Source organism: Rhincodon typus, chromosome 12 (genome assembly GCF_021869965.1).
Source record: "Rhincodon typus isolate 14 chromosome 12, sRhiTyp1.1, whole genome shotgun sequence".
Taxonomy (NCBI): domain Eukaryota; kingdom Metazoa; phylum Chordata; class Chondrichthyes; order Orectolobiformes; family Rhincodontidae; genus Rhincodon; species Rhincodon typus.
This window is the reverse complement of record NC_063343.1, coordinates 44,020,314-44,034,479: the sequence shown is the minus strand read 5'-3', so window position 1 is coordinate 44,034,479 and position 14,166 is coordinate 44,020,314. Positions and strand designations below refer to the sequence as shown.

At 40.4% G+C, this 14,166-nt stretch overlaps 1 protein-coding gene across 1 annotated transcript in view; it reads left to right on the top strand.

Annotated features, from left to right (window-relative positions):
- Window positions 1-4,788: 4,788 nt before the first annotated feature.
- Window positions 4,789-14,166, top strand: part of LOC109912335 (pterin-4-alpha-carbinolamine dehydratase 2) — a 62,821-nt gene continuing 53,443 nt past the window's right edge. Inside the window, exons 1-2 of the mRNA XM_020511762.2 lie at window positions 4,789-4,899; window positions 5,001-5,186. Of these exons, the coding sequence (XP_020367351.1) occupies window positions 5,085-5,186 (102 nt within the window). The 5' untranslated portion in view covers window positions 4,789-4,899; window positions 5,001-5,084. The remainder of the gene's footprint in view (window positions 4,900-5,000; window positions 5,187-14,166) is intronic.

Below are 14,166 nucleotides of genomic sequence, written 5' to 3'. Positions count from 1 at the left end.
GAAAGATGTTCTGGTGAGGGAATGTGAGCAGCTAGGGGCTAAATTAGAAGGAAACTAAAATGGTAATAATCTCCAGATTACGACCTCAGTCATGAGCTAATTGGCACAGGGTCAATATGATTAAAGAGGTAAATGCATGGTTCAAAGATTGGTATGGGAGAAACGGGTTCAAATTCGTGGACATTGACACCAGTACTGGAGAAGGAAGGAACTGTTCTGATGGGACGGACTCCATCTGAATCACTCCAGGGTCCAGAGTCCTGGCAGATCACATAACCTGAAGATAGGGTTTCAAACTAAAAAGGGGAGGGGTGAGTTCAGTTGCATAGAAAATTATAAAATCAAAGGTAAAGGAGATATTAGAATTGCAGGTTAATGATGGAATTGATTACCAGAAAATAAAAGGAAGGGACAAAACGTGTGAATGTTATATTGTACCGAGGAACCATAAAAGTGTCAGAAAATTTGATAAAGAACAAATTTAAAGGCTTTATATCTTAATGCATGAATATTTGGAATAAGGTAGGCAAATTCACAGTGCAAATCGAGGTATGAATATGATCTCGTAGCCATTATGGAAACCTGGTTACAAGGAGATCAAAACTGGGAACTTAACATTCAGGGAGGTTTGACCTATCAGAGAGACAGGAGGGATGGTGGGGTAGCGTGGTTAACTGTCCTCATTTCATCTCTTATTGTGAGAGATGATCTAGGCTTCAATGATATTGAGTCTATTTGGGCAGAGTTAAGAAACAGCAATGGAAAGAAGACATTGGTAGGAGTAGTGTATAGACTCCTAACAGTAGCCACTCTGTGAGATAATCTATAAATCAACAGTTAGCAGGAGCTTGTAAAAGGAATAGAGGAATAATTATGGGTTACTTTATTCTTCATGTTGATTGGGCTAATCAAATTGGACAGGGTAGCTATGACAAATTCATAGAATGCATTAGAGATAGTTTCCTAGAGCGATATGTCATGGAGCCAACCAGGCAGTACATTATCTTGGATCTGGTAATGAGATATCGTAATAAATGCCTTAGTATAAAAGTCCCCTAGGAAGTAGCGATCATAACATGATAGAATTTAGTATTTAGTTTGAGAGTGAGAAATTCAGATTGGAAACAACTGAGTTTAACTTAAATAAGGGGACTTACAATGAAATGAGGTAGTGATAGCTAAAGTGAATTGAGTGGATAGGTTAGCAGGAACGACAATAAGCAAGCAGTGACACGCATTTAATGAGGTAATTCATGACTCTAAGCAAAAATATATCCCATTAATGGGGAAGATTCTAAGAGAGTGATAAACTAACTATGGCTAAGCCAGGAAGCTAAGGACAGTACTAAGTTGAAAGAAAAAGCATACCAGAAGGCCAAACTCAATGATAGCCCGAAAGACAGGGATAAATTCAGAATCCAGCAAAAGAGCACCAAAAAGATAATGAGGTCAGAGAAAATAAACTTTAAGGGCAAGCTAGTGAAGAATATAAAAACTGACAATAAGAACATTTTTAAACAGTCAAAAAGGAAGAGAGAGGTCAAAGGGAACATATGCTGCTTGGAAAATGAATCTGGGGAGATGGTTTTGCAGAAGAAGAAAATGGCAAAGAAGTTAAACAGATATTTTGCATCAGTCTTTACGGTGGAAGATACTTCAACCATTCCATTAATACTAAAGAATACAGAGAGAAATTAAATACTATCATCATCACGAAAGAAGAAGTATTAGACAAAATAGTGGGGCTTTTAAGACACATAAGTCCCCTGGCCCTGATGGCTTGCATTCTAGGATCGTAAAGAGTAATGTAGTGATTGTAACAAGGTCAGCCAGGTGGACCTTACAGAATATGAGTTCCCTGTTTGCAGTTGTTAATCTGGTCCAATCAGGGAGCCCTGGCTGACAGGAGTGTCAGACATCCTGTTCACTCAGAGCCGGCTCTGAAGGAGCTGGATCAATGTCAAGGATTCTCCACGTGTAAATAAAGGTGACTTGGTGACAGGATACCAGCCCCTGTGGAGTTACCTCAGTAGTGACGAGAGAAAAGCATGCTCCTGAAGAAATTCGCTCATAACAGTTGCCTTTGAGTTGGGGTAAGCATTTCTGGCATCATAAAGCTCTGAAGAAGTGTCCCGACCCGAAACGTCGACTTTCCTACTCTGATGCTGCCTGACCTGCTGTGTTCCTCCAGCTCCACACTGTGTTGACTCTGATTTCTAGCATCATGTCATTATTTGAGAAGCGTGACTTGCTCAATCTGCTGTCGAAGACTGGGCCCCATATGTGGAAAGAGTGTGTTATTATTTCCAGACAAATGACATTGGGGAAGATGAAAAGCAATGAGTAATTCTCCTGACAGCTTGTGGATCTGCAGTTAGAAACTTAACTTTCCCTGCAGCACCAGATACTAAAATCTTTCTAGAGTTGACAGATTTAGTAAAGGAATATTACGATGTCAAGCCTCTTCTAATTCTGAAATGCTATCGGTTTTACTCGGCAGCTCGAGAACTGGGAATCCGCATCGATGACTGACAGAGGAATGTGACTTTGGTTTAACCTTAATGAGATGCTGAGAGACCGTTTGATACATCTAATGTTGATCTTGCTCCTTGCGCACCTTCTCTACAGCTGTAATATCGTATTCCTCGCTCTGTTCTATTATCCTAATGCACTTTGTATGGTATGATCTGCCTGTACTGCATGCAAAACAAAATTTTCCACTATAAACAAAATAAACAAAAACCAATAAATCATGACAGCCCATGGTGTTGAAGGTAGTATACTGGCATAGATAGGGAATTGACTCATGGGCAGAAAAGTGAGTGGGGATAAGGGGTTCCTTTTCAGATTGGCAACCCATGTCGAGTAGGGTTTCACAGGGATCAGTGCTGGGATTGCAGCTGTTTACAATATATATTAGTTACCTGGAGGAAAGCAGTCAATGAACTGTAGCCAAATTTGCAGACCGCACGAAAATCAGTGGAAAGGTAGGCTCAGGGAGGGATACATACAGTTTACAGAGAGATATTGATAGGTTAAGTAACTGGGGAAAAAGTTGGCAAATGGAGTATGATGTGGGAAAATGTGAAGTTGGGAGAACAAAAGAACAGACTATTATTTGAATGGAGAAAATCTACAGAAAGCTGCAACTCAAAGGGATTTGTGGGTACGTGTGCATGAAACATAGAAAATCAGCAACAGATGCAGCAGGTAATCAGGAACATTAATGAAATGTTGGCCCTTATTTTGAGGGGGTTGGAGTATAAGAGTAGAGAAATCTTCCTGCAACTGTACAAAGTGACCAGTTTTGGTCCCTTTATTTAAGGAAAGATATTGTTTCATTGGAGCTCAGAGAAAGTTCCCTCGGATGATCCCTAGTATGGAGGGATTACCTTATGAGCAAAGGCTAAACAGGCTGGAACTCTACTCACTGGAATTTGGAACAATGAGAGACGATCACATTAAAACATATAGGATTCTTAAGGGGCTCGACAGGGTAAATTCTGAGAGCATGTTTCCCCTCTTGGGACAGTTTAGGACCAGATGGCATCGTCTCAGAGTAAAGATGTGCCAATTTAAGACTGAGATATGGAGGAATTTCTTCTGTCAGAAGGTCTTTGGAACTCCTTGCCACAGAGAGCTGTGGAGGTAGAGTGCTTGCGTATATTTAAAGCTGAGATAGATTCTTTATCAGTAGGGAAATCAAAGGTTATGGGGAAAGGGCAGGAGAGCGGATGTGAGAAATGTCAGATTAGCCATGATACTACTGAATGGTGGAGCAGGTTCAAGGAGCCAAACGGCCTTCTCTGTTCCTGATTCTTATGGTCTTATGGCAGATATTGCCACTGACATTGGAAGAGGCAGGCAAAACTGGAACTCAGCTGGCTAAGAAAAGGGCTGAGTGGAAACAGGCCAATCAATCTGACATCACCTCAATACACTCTTTTCCCCTGCAGCAAATAGACCTCCATGTGCAGTGGGGATCCTGAGCTACATTAGGCAAGGTTTAGCAGAGTTGACCACTGCATTGTCTCATGAGTAGAAAGATTACAAAGGAGAAGAAAAAACGTTTTCTGCCTAACTCTCTATGTAATTTCTGTGCTGGCTCTTTTGCTTCTGATGAGTCTGAAATAGCGTTAGTTGCAAATATAATCAATCTGGATTGAATTTGCAAATTGATTACAAATTTATAATGCAAATAAGAAACAACAGCAATCCTAATGCAGATTCCAGGAGAAACTCTGTCATCTAACATTGAAGCCACTCCACCATGTAAATGGGGAGAATGAACCAAAAAGGCTATCCATTCCCTTTTCTTCTATTGTGGCAAGATTTAGAATAGCTCGACATTTTTCACGAAGTGCTGTCCTACATGGCTTGCTGGGTAAAATGTTTTACTTACAGTATGTGGACTGATTTAGAAGGTTGCACTTTTGAACTATGTCCGATTAGATTATCTGAACCAGGTGGAAACCAGAATGCAACATATTTTCCTAACCCACCTGTTCAGAGACATTATTATGAACCTCTGGTAGAACTTGAATCCAGGCCAGCCACAAGAGTTTTTGCTTTGATACGTTGAGATTCAGAAAGGGAACATTAATTCGGGGTTTCCGTTCTGCTCTGTTTGCTTGTTGTAAAATTAATACGTGATTAGGTGAAGGCCTCAATAAAATAATATATCATAATTGGTATCTTGTTTAACGCTGGTTTATAGAAGTTGTACACATTTCGAGTCCCATTTAAAAGCTGACCCGGTATCCCATGTTGTGTCGAAAGGTGGCAGAGGTTTCTGTCTGTTATTTGGAGGTGGGATCGTGTGGTTAATCATTCAAACACACTGGTCTAAGAAAAGGGACATAATGTGCAAGTTACTCCCTCTAGAGGTTCGAGGAAACGGTATACCAACTTTGAAATCAACGTGATCGCTTTAAAAATCTAATCTTATTCTACGCTAATGGTGACTAATTACTGTTTTTATTTACGTATTTTTCGAGAAGGAAATTAAACGTCCTACCCGTGACTGGGGACTTTGCTCGGTGAAGGCAGAACGCCGTAGGAGGCCGAAGGTTATTAGGAGAGCAATGAGCTGGTTAATGTTCAGCCATACGGTGGTGCCCAGAGTGCTCCACAGTCTCCTCTCTGTGCACTCTAGTGTTGCTTCCTTAAGACTGTCTTCAAAAATGGTAGGTACCGGACTGGTGCATATTGCGTTTAATGTTGCAATCACTGCGGGAGTGGGTACACAGCATTTCTGTGTCGTCAGTGCCTTAGAGAAAACGAGGGCCTCCGATAGTCTTGTGGAAAAGCCCTGCTTTAACAAGGGACTGCAATTTCACGCGTAAAGGAGCATTCCTTTTGCATCCTTGGCTTTTGTTTTCCATATTTTTAGATGTGTGCTGTAGATAATTTGATGGTAATCAACTGCCGGCTGTCAACTTAATACTACAGGCTCTAACGTGGCCAAAAGTTAAAACGTTTTACAAGCAGGTCACCCGCTGAATGACCTGACCCGAGCCAAAACAGCGCCACGGCATACTACAGTCAGTTTCAGTACTTCTATGCACAACTCCCCTGTGGTTCCTATTGGGATGTCTAATTGAAATGCAACAGGACGTCACGATAGGGATGTACCTTGGCTATGATGCTGTGGATTTTTTTTTGTGTATTGTTGAATAGAGAAGATGACTATTCTGTGTGACTGTGAGCCCCCTTGACCTCCCTGCAGCCATTGATGTAATCAACTACATCACTTTTTGGTGTAGGACCTCTTCTGCTTTCTAGTTATTCCTATCTAAGCGTAGGCAAAGTAGTTTCAGTTTTTTTTGTTCTATCCTTCTGCAGCCATTGGAGTCCATTGAGGATTGATGCTTGTCCCTTTCTTCCACATCTGATATGCTTGGCTATAGCATCTGCAAACTTGCAGTATCTTGGCAGATCCAAATGATGTTTAACTATACTTCTTCATTCCCTGTCATGCCCCGTCCACTCTTACTGTGTTTTTGGACTGTCTGACATTCAAGCATGTATGAATAAAGTCACTGTCTTCAGCCCCTGCCCAAACCTGTGCTCTTCCTATTAATTTTGTACTACAAAATTTGATCCCCTTATCTTCCACATTACTTAAAGAATGCATACGTCCTCCCCTATAACTTCACCTGCCTGGACGTGGCTGAGTTGATCTGCTGTTGAAACACTCATCCATGTTTTCATCCTGCTTTTCTATCTCTGTGACTGTTCTTAAGTTCTGCAGAGTCCTGCTTGTCCATCATCCCATTCTCAGTGACCTTATTCCAGATCCTCTGACACCTTTCATTTAAAATTCTCATCCGCTCTCTGCGTATAAATTCCTGTAGCTCTACAGCTTCTCCTTGACTTTTTTTTTCTCTGCTTCTGAACTCTTGTTAGTTTTTCCCTCTGATAGTCAACATGGCTTTATACGTAGGAAATCGTGTTTCACTAACTTGATTGAGTTTTTTGAGGAAGTGATGAGGATTGTTGAAGGCAGAGTTGTGGACGTGGTCTACATGGACTTCAGTAAGGCATTTGATGAGGTTCCGCATGGTAGACTGGTTAACAAGATTAGGTCACATGGAATACAGGGAGAACTCGCCATTTGAATATGGATATATAACTGGCTCAAAGGTAGGAGACAGAGAGTGGTTGAGGAGGTTGGTTTTCAGACTGGAGGCCTATGATCAGCAGTGTGCCATGAGGATCAGCGTTGGGTCCACTGCTTTCTGTCATTCATATCAATGAGTTGGATGTGAATGTAGGAGCATTGGTTAATAAGTTTGCAGATGACACCAACGTTGGAGATGTAGTGGACAGCCAAGAAGGTTACCTCAGAGTACAATGGGATCTTGATCCGATGGGCCGAAGAGTGGCAAATGGAGTTAACTATGAGGTGCTGCATTTTGGTAAGGCAAGTCAGGGCAGGATGTAAGGTCCTGGGGAGTGTTGCCGAACAAAGAGACCTTGGAGTGCAGGTTCACAGTTCCTTGGAAGTGGAGTCACAGGTAGACAGGATTGTGAAGGTGGCGTTTGGTATGCTTGTCTTTTTTGGGCAGTGCGTTGAGTACAGGAATTGGGATGTCATGTTTTGGCTGTACAGGACATTGGTTAGATCACTTTTGGAATACTGCGTTCAGTTCTGGTCTCTCAGCTATGGGAAAGATGTGAGACTTGAAAGGGCTTAGAAAAGATTTACAAGAATGTTGCCGGGGTTGGAGGGTTTCAGCTATAGGGAGAGGCTGAATAGGCTGGGGCTGTTCTCCCTGGAGTGTCGGAGGCTGAGGGGTGACTTTATAGAAGTTTATGAAACCGTGAGGGGCATGGATAGGATGAACAGCCAAGGTCTTTTCCCCAGGACAGGGAAGTCCAAAACTAGAGGGCATAAGTTTATGATGAGAGGGGAAAGATTTCAAAGGGACCTAAGGGACAATGTTTTCATGCAGAGGGTGGTGCGCATATGGAACAAGCTGCTAGAGGAAGTGGTGGAGCCACATTTAAAAGGCACCTGGATGGGTATATGAATAGGAAGGGTTTAGAAGGATATGGGCCAAATGCTGGCAATAGACGAGTTGGACGGAAGGGTCTGTTTCCATGGCATAAGCTCCATGACTCGCTCTCTCTGCCAATTGTTGGTAGACATGCAAAAAGCTGACTGACTTCCAGGTTATGATATTGGCAAATTAAACTGCCTTTTGTTTTTATATGATACTTAAAGCCCACATCCTTTTTTTTATTATATCTTTAGTCATTCCTAATATTTCCTTTGACTTTATGTCTGTTTTTGATTGCACCAGTTTAGTGCTTAAGATAGGTGCTATACAAATGCAAATTGTTATTGACTGGGGAAATAGAGGATTGTTGCTGTCTGTTTAATTGTCTACCAGCAGAAAATGCATTGTTTACAGTTTGGTAAATGGAACAGGAGCTTCCCAGCAAATGATGCCTAAAGTATTCTGGAGGTATATTAATGTTCACTTTTTTAAAATTTTTTTTCATTTCATCTTTTTAGATATGAGAGCAATTACAACGCTGCTTATACTTTGAATTTGTAAAACTCCTGTTCAAATAATCTCTCTTCACAATAAATAAGTTGTACAACCGTCATGAGTTGGTTGCTGCTTTACAGCTGCAATCACTCTTATTCAAAAATTAAAATGTATTATAAATACAAAATTTAACTATCAAATTCATGTATACAAGATAATTACATTTTGTGTAACTCAATTCTGTGACTTTTCTTAAATCCCGTTCTCTCAATTAGTAATGTAGCAACATGGAACCCAAAAGTATAGACACGACTGATTTGTTTATCTTACCAAAAGATGAAAGTAGATAGTACAAAAGGTTTGTTTGACTGCACTGCCTTCTTTCCTTTGGTGTTCCCCGTGCAGGTCTTCCCTTCTTATCTAGAACTCTTAGTTGATTATTAGAGTAAGCCTGAATATTGCTATTACTTTGCATTGGTTGAGCCATCAGTACGGAAGTCTAATAGTTTGTCACTATCGTGACTGAATGCAACAGCTTCCTTTCTTTCACAAAGGAGTTTAAGACTTTAAAATATGTTTAGGTTTGTCACGTATCAAAATGTTAACATGAGATATTGCCTTGCGTTTGTGTTTGAAATTTGAATTTTTAGTAAGAATGCAGAATTTAGAATATTTTAAATAACTTTGATTAATATTTTTGGGATCTTTTAATACTAAATGTTTTCTTGGATTTATTTGCACAGTCCCTCTTGCAAGTGAGCTTTGCACTCCCTATACTCCTCATATTCCTGATTCTTGTCCATTTATTTAGATCATAGTGAAATAGAGCTACCAGAATATGCACTTTAGCTGGCTCATTCTTTAAACCAGCGGATAAATGCACTAGATAGGTGAATGAACAATATCCTGCACAAAACTATATATAAGACCTGTTTTAATTTGACTAACCCACTATATGAAAAGGACTCTTGAAATTGATTTGTTCCTTCTTAATTCACATTTGCCACCACAAAATCTGTTGACTGGTAGCTCCTGACAGTGTTTGGTCTTTGTGTTATATCCCTCGGCAATGAAATTCTTTTGAACGTGTCCAAGACCACGGTTTTCAGTGTTTCTCAATTTAGATAGCCAAACATTTGTAAAATTCAAAATAATATTTGGAGATATAAATACACGGGACTATATAAATCCACAGGATGCTTGTATTTGAATAGAATGTCTTGACGTATTGATCCATTCTGATCACTTTGACTATCCAAGGCATTTTCCTGCCCTGGGACCATGGTATCAGTAAAATAGCATATCAGGCACTATTGTGTTAATTGTAAAATGGATGTTTTATTCTAATAAGCATTGAGACTTAATTTAGGGCTTGACTGTCTGTGTTTGTGAATTAATATAGGAGCAGGCTGAAATTGTGGTTGTTTGCTGGTGCACCATATTTAAAGTTTTTATAAATATTTAAAGACCAGACTAGAGTTGTATCTTTTATTGTCTGGTTACCTAAGTTGATATATTTGGAGGTATATTCACGGAAATCTGCAGAAGTAAATTGTAATAACTAATTTCAAACCTCTGTCACATTCAAGCAAAAAATCCAATAAGTCATCCATAGTCAAACTGCCTCCTTTTTATTGCAGTTTGTATAAATAGTGCAAAACCAAGCAGGTATTAGTTTTGAAGTGATTGGAAATGCTGAAGATGATGAACAGCCAAGGCACATTGACCAGCCTGAACACAAGTTGAATTCCTAGTCTGTAATAAATTATTTGCATTCACACTCCTGCACTAGGGTATGGAAAACTTGCTAGATGTCTTTCTATTAAGATTGCATCCTCCGCTGGAAGTGCGTATTTATTCCTGTTAGATTAGATCTACAGGTGCTGTCTAAGGCAACGTAGCCTGCCAACTCTCATTGTTTGTATTCACTTGAGGAATGGTCTTTGGGGTGAATTGCAAGAGGATTGTTAGCATCTGTTGAGCTGCACTCAGGAAGTAGTTAACAACTTTAAATGGGGAACCCACCATTGCCAGAAAAAATAGATAACTAAAAAGGAATAGAGACCTAAAAATGGGGTTTACGTATAGAGATAGGGGCTATGGGTGATGACTGAAATGGATAAGTTGCATCAGTCTTTACCAAGGAGGTAGATGTTGCCCAGGCCAGAGGAGGGACCTCGGTCACTAGCAGGGGTCAAACTTGATTATGAAATGTTGCATAGACTGTTGATACTTAGAGTTCATAAGGCATCAAGGCCAATGAGATGTATCGAAGGATATTGAAGGAAGTCAGTATGGACATTACAGGATATTGGCCATAATCTGGAAAGTTGCAAACTATGCCCTTTTTCAAAAAAGCTTGTGATGATAAGCTCAGCAATGGCTGTCCAGTCAATATAACTTCAGTGCTGGGGAACCTTCTCGGAAAAATTATTCAGGGTAGATGTAGTAACATAGAAAGGGGTGAGTTTATTGAGAAAAGTTAGTGTGGATTTCTAAAAGGGGGATGATTTTTAAGGTTTTTGAGAAGTAACAGAAAAAATTGATATGGTGTACATGGATTTTCAGAAGAAGTTCAATACAGTGCCATAAAACAAACTTGAGAAAAGTTGTAGACAAAAAAGGAAACAAATCTAAATCGGAGTGTGGGAGCAGAGGGGCCTGGATATAAATATGCACTGATCATTAAAGGTGGTAACACAAATGCACAGAGAGTTAATAAAGCACACAATGTCCTCGGATTATTAATAGCCGCATAGAGTAGCAACGTGGATGATTGATAGGAAACAAAGTAATGGTCAGTGCGTTTATAAATGATCAAGATCTTGATATGCAGGAAACCATTTCAAAGCTTGTGGATATAATGAAAGTTGAAGTGTTGTAAACTTTGAGGAGAATTAGTGCAGAAGTTCAAGAGGACTGAAACCCTCCATTCCTGGCAACATCCTTGTAAATCTTTTCTGAACCCTCTACTGCTTGATAATATCCTTTCTATAACAGGGGTGACCAAAACTATACAGGCCTCACCAATATCCTATACAAACTCAACATGACATCCCAACTCCTACATTCAAAAGTCTGAGCAATGGGACTAGTGTGCTAAACGCTTCGTAACTATGCTGTCTACATTGACACAAACTTCAGAGAATTACATACCTCTAGGTCTCTTGTTCTACAAGACTACCTACTTTTAATTGTACAAGTCCTGCCCCTGTTTGTTTTACCAAAATGCAATACCTTGCATTTATCCAAATTAAACTCCATCTGCCACTCCTCAGCCCATTGACCCAGTTGATCTCTTTATAATCTTAGACAGCTTTCTTCACTGTCCACTATACCACCAATTTTGGTGTCTTTTGCAAACTTATTAACCATGCCTTCTATATTTTCATCTAAATAATTTATATAAATGACAAACAAAAGTGGACCTACCACTGATCCCTCTGAAACACTGCCGGTCACAGTCCTCCAGTCCGAAAAACAACCCTCCACCACCACTCTGTCTCCTGCTATTAAGCCAATTTTGTATATGATTGGCAAGCTCACCCTGAATCACATATACCATATACTAAACAAAATCTCTTGCGAGATTTATAATGTTCACATCTATGTGCCTAATAAGTGAATGATTATTGGTTACCTGTTTAAAAACACCTATTGGCCACAATCTAATATTGTAAAAGTGGACCTTCCAGTGGGGAAGTTGTGTGATCACGACTAATGCAGTAAGGTTGATTGGGATGACTTAAGTTGTACATATCAGAACTCAAACCTGAGTCTTTCCAGGCCCTCATGGATCTGTTTACAGTGTAGTTATCCACTGACCTGTTATCCACAGAGCTGTTGTGTTACAGGGCGCTGAATTCAGACAAAGTATTGTCAAGCTTAGTTTGGGGAAAAGAGAAAAATTATGCAAAGTAGACTTTATGGTTCAGGTTTTATTCAGGTTTTGTTTTAAGGAAATTATTTTTCCACTTGCACATACTTACTCATACATATGTTATTCTTAATATTTTCATGTCTGTCATGGTTAAATTATTTTATTCATCAGTGGTTATAATGCTTTAATATTCAAGGTGGTGGAATTTAGAAACATAGAAGACAGGAACAGGAGGAGGCCATTCAGCCCTTTGAGCCTGCTCCGCCATTCATCATGATCATGGCTGATCATCCAACTCAATAGCCTAATCCAGCTTTCTCCCCATAACCTTTGATCCCATTCACTACAAGTGCTATATCTAATCACCTGTTGAACACGTTCAATGTTTTGGCATCAACTACTTCCTGTGGTAATGAATTCCACAGGCTCATCACTCTTTGGGTGAAGAACTGTCTCCTCCTCTCTATCCTAAATGGTCTACCCTGAATCTTCAGATTGTGACTCCTGGTTCTGGACACACCCACCATTGGAAATATCCTCCCTGCATCTACCCAGTCTAGTACTGTTAGAATTTTATAAGTTTATATGAAATCCCCTCTCATTCATCTGAACTCCAGCAAAAACAATCCTAACCTTGTCAATCTCTCCTCAAGTGTCAGTCCCACCATCCCTGGAATCAGCCTGATAAACCTTTGCTGCACTCCCTCGAGAGCAAGACATCCTTCCTCAGAAAAGGAGACCAAAACTGCACACAATATTCTAGGTGTGGCCTCGCCAAAGCCCTGTACAACTGCAACAACACATCCCTGCTCCTGTATTCAAAACCTCTCGCAATGAAGGCCAACATATCATTTGCCTGCTGCACCTGCATGCTTACCTTCAGCCACTGGTGCACAAGGACACCCAGGTCCTGCTGCACTCCCCTTTTCCCAATTTACAGCCATTCAGGTAGTAATCTGCCACCTTGTTTTTGCTTCCAAAGTGAATAACCTCACATTTATCCAAATAATACTGCATCTGCCATTGATTTGCCCACTCACCCAACCTGTCCAGATCATGCTGAAGGATCTATGCATCCTCATCATAATTCACCCTCCCACCTAACTCGGTATCATCTGCAAACTTTGAGATGTTACGTCTTGTTCCTTCATCCAAATCATTAATATATATTCTGAATAACTGGGGTCCCAGCACTGATCCGTGTGGCACCCCACTGGTTACTGCCTGTCCCTTTGAAAAGGGCCCATTAATTCCTACTCTGTGTTTCCTCTCTGCCAACACGTTTTCTATCCATCTCAATACATTTATTAGGTAAAATTGTTGTCAACTGCTCTAATTGAATTGGGATGCTCAGAGCTGAGCAGAGCAGCGGTATGTAAACTCCCAGGCAGGCAAAAACCTTATTGTCATCCTGATCTCACAGTGGAGATTAGCTTTATAACAGTATTACTGAAGAGGCTTAATGGTGGTTACAGGCACTGACCATGATGCAATCTCTGGGGAATGTGACTGCATGTTTTAATATATGTAATAGCAACAGTAGGTGAATGCCTTCAAGATATCAACCTGCTGCATGCCACACACCCCTCAAGTCAGGAAATGCTTTTGCAATTTGTGTCCCCAGGCGGCATGCTGGGCATTTAGCTGAAAACACATGATTTCTTCTCACTAGTTTTGCAAATGATTTTCTGAACTTAAAAAGATAAGCAAGTCTTCACAGATCTAAAAACTAAAACTGCGCTGAGATGCAGGGAAAAGATGTAGCTGCTGCACGTAATAAATAGTTTGATAGCAACATTTCCATTTGAGAGAGAGAGGTATGGGGGATGTTGACTCACAATTTGGTGAGATTAGATGTGATCATCTGCTGCACTTCTTTTGATGGCTAAACAAGCTGATCTGGAAAGTCTGCTACAGACGTTGTTCAAAGTTGTTCCTTACTGGTGGTGAAGGGTGACCTTTGACTCTTTATTTATAGGGTTAACATCATCTGCCATGGAGCTTCTGAAACCTCCTTAATGTTGTGATGTGGATCTCCTGACCATAGCTGGTGTTGCCATTTGGACTGATCATCAGCTATAGTTTCGCACTTAATGTGATTGAGGGTTTTTATATTCTTCTGACAGCATGCTTGAATTGGAGTGTCCTGCTAGCATGAGCTGTCTCCTTCTATAACATAATCTAATGGATGGGAGATAGTAGGAACTGCAGATGCTGGAGAATCCGAGACAACAAGGTGCAGGGCTGGATGAACACAGCAGGCCAAGCAGCATCATAGGAGCAGAG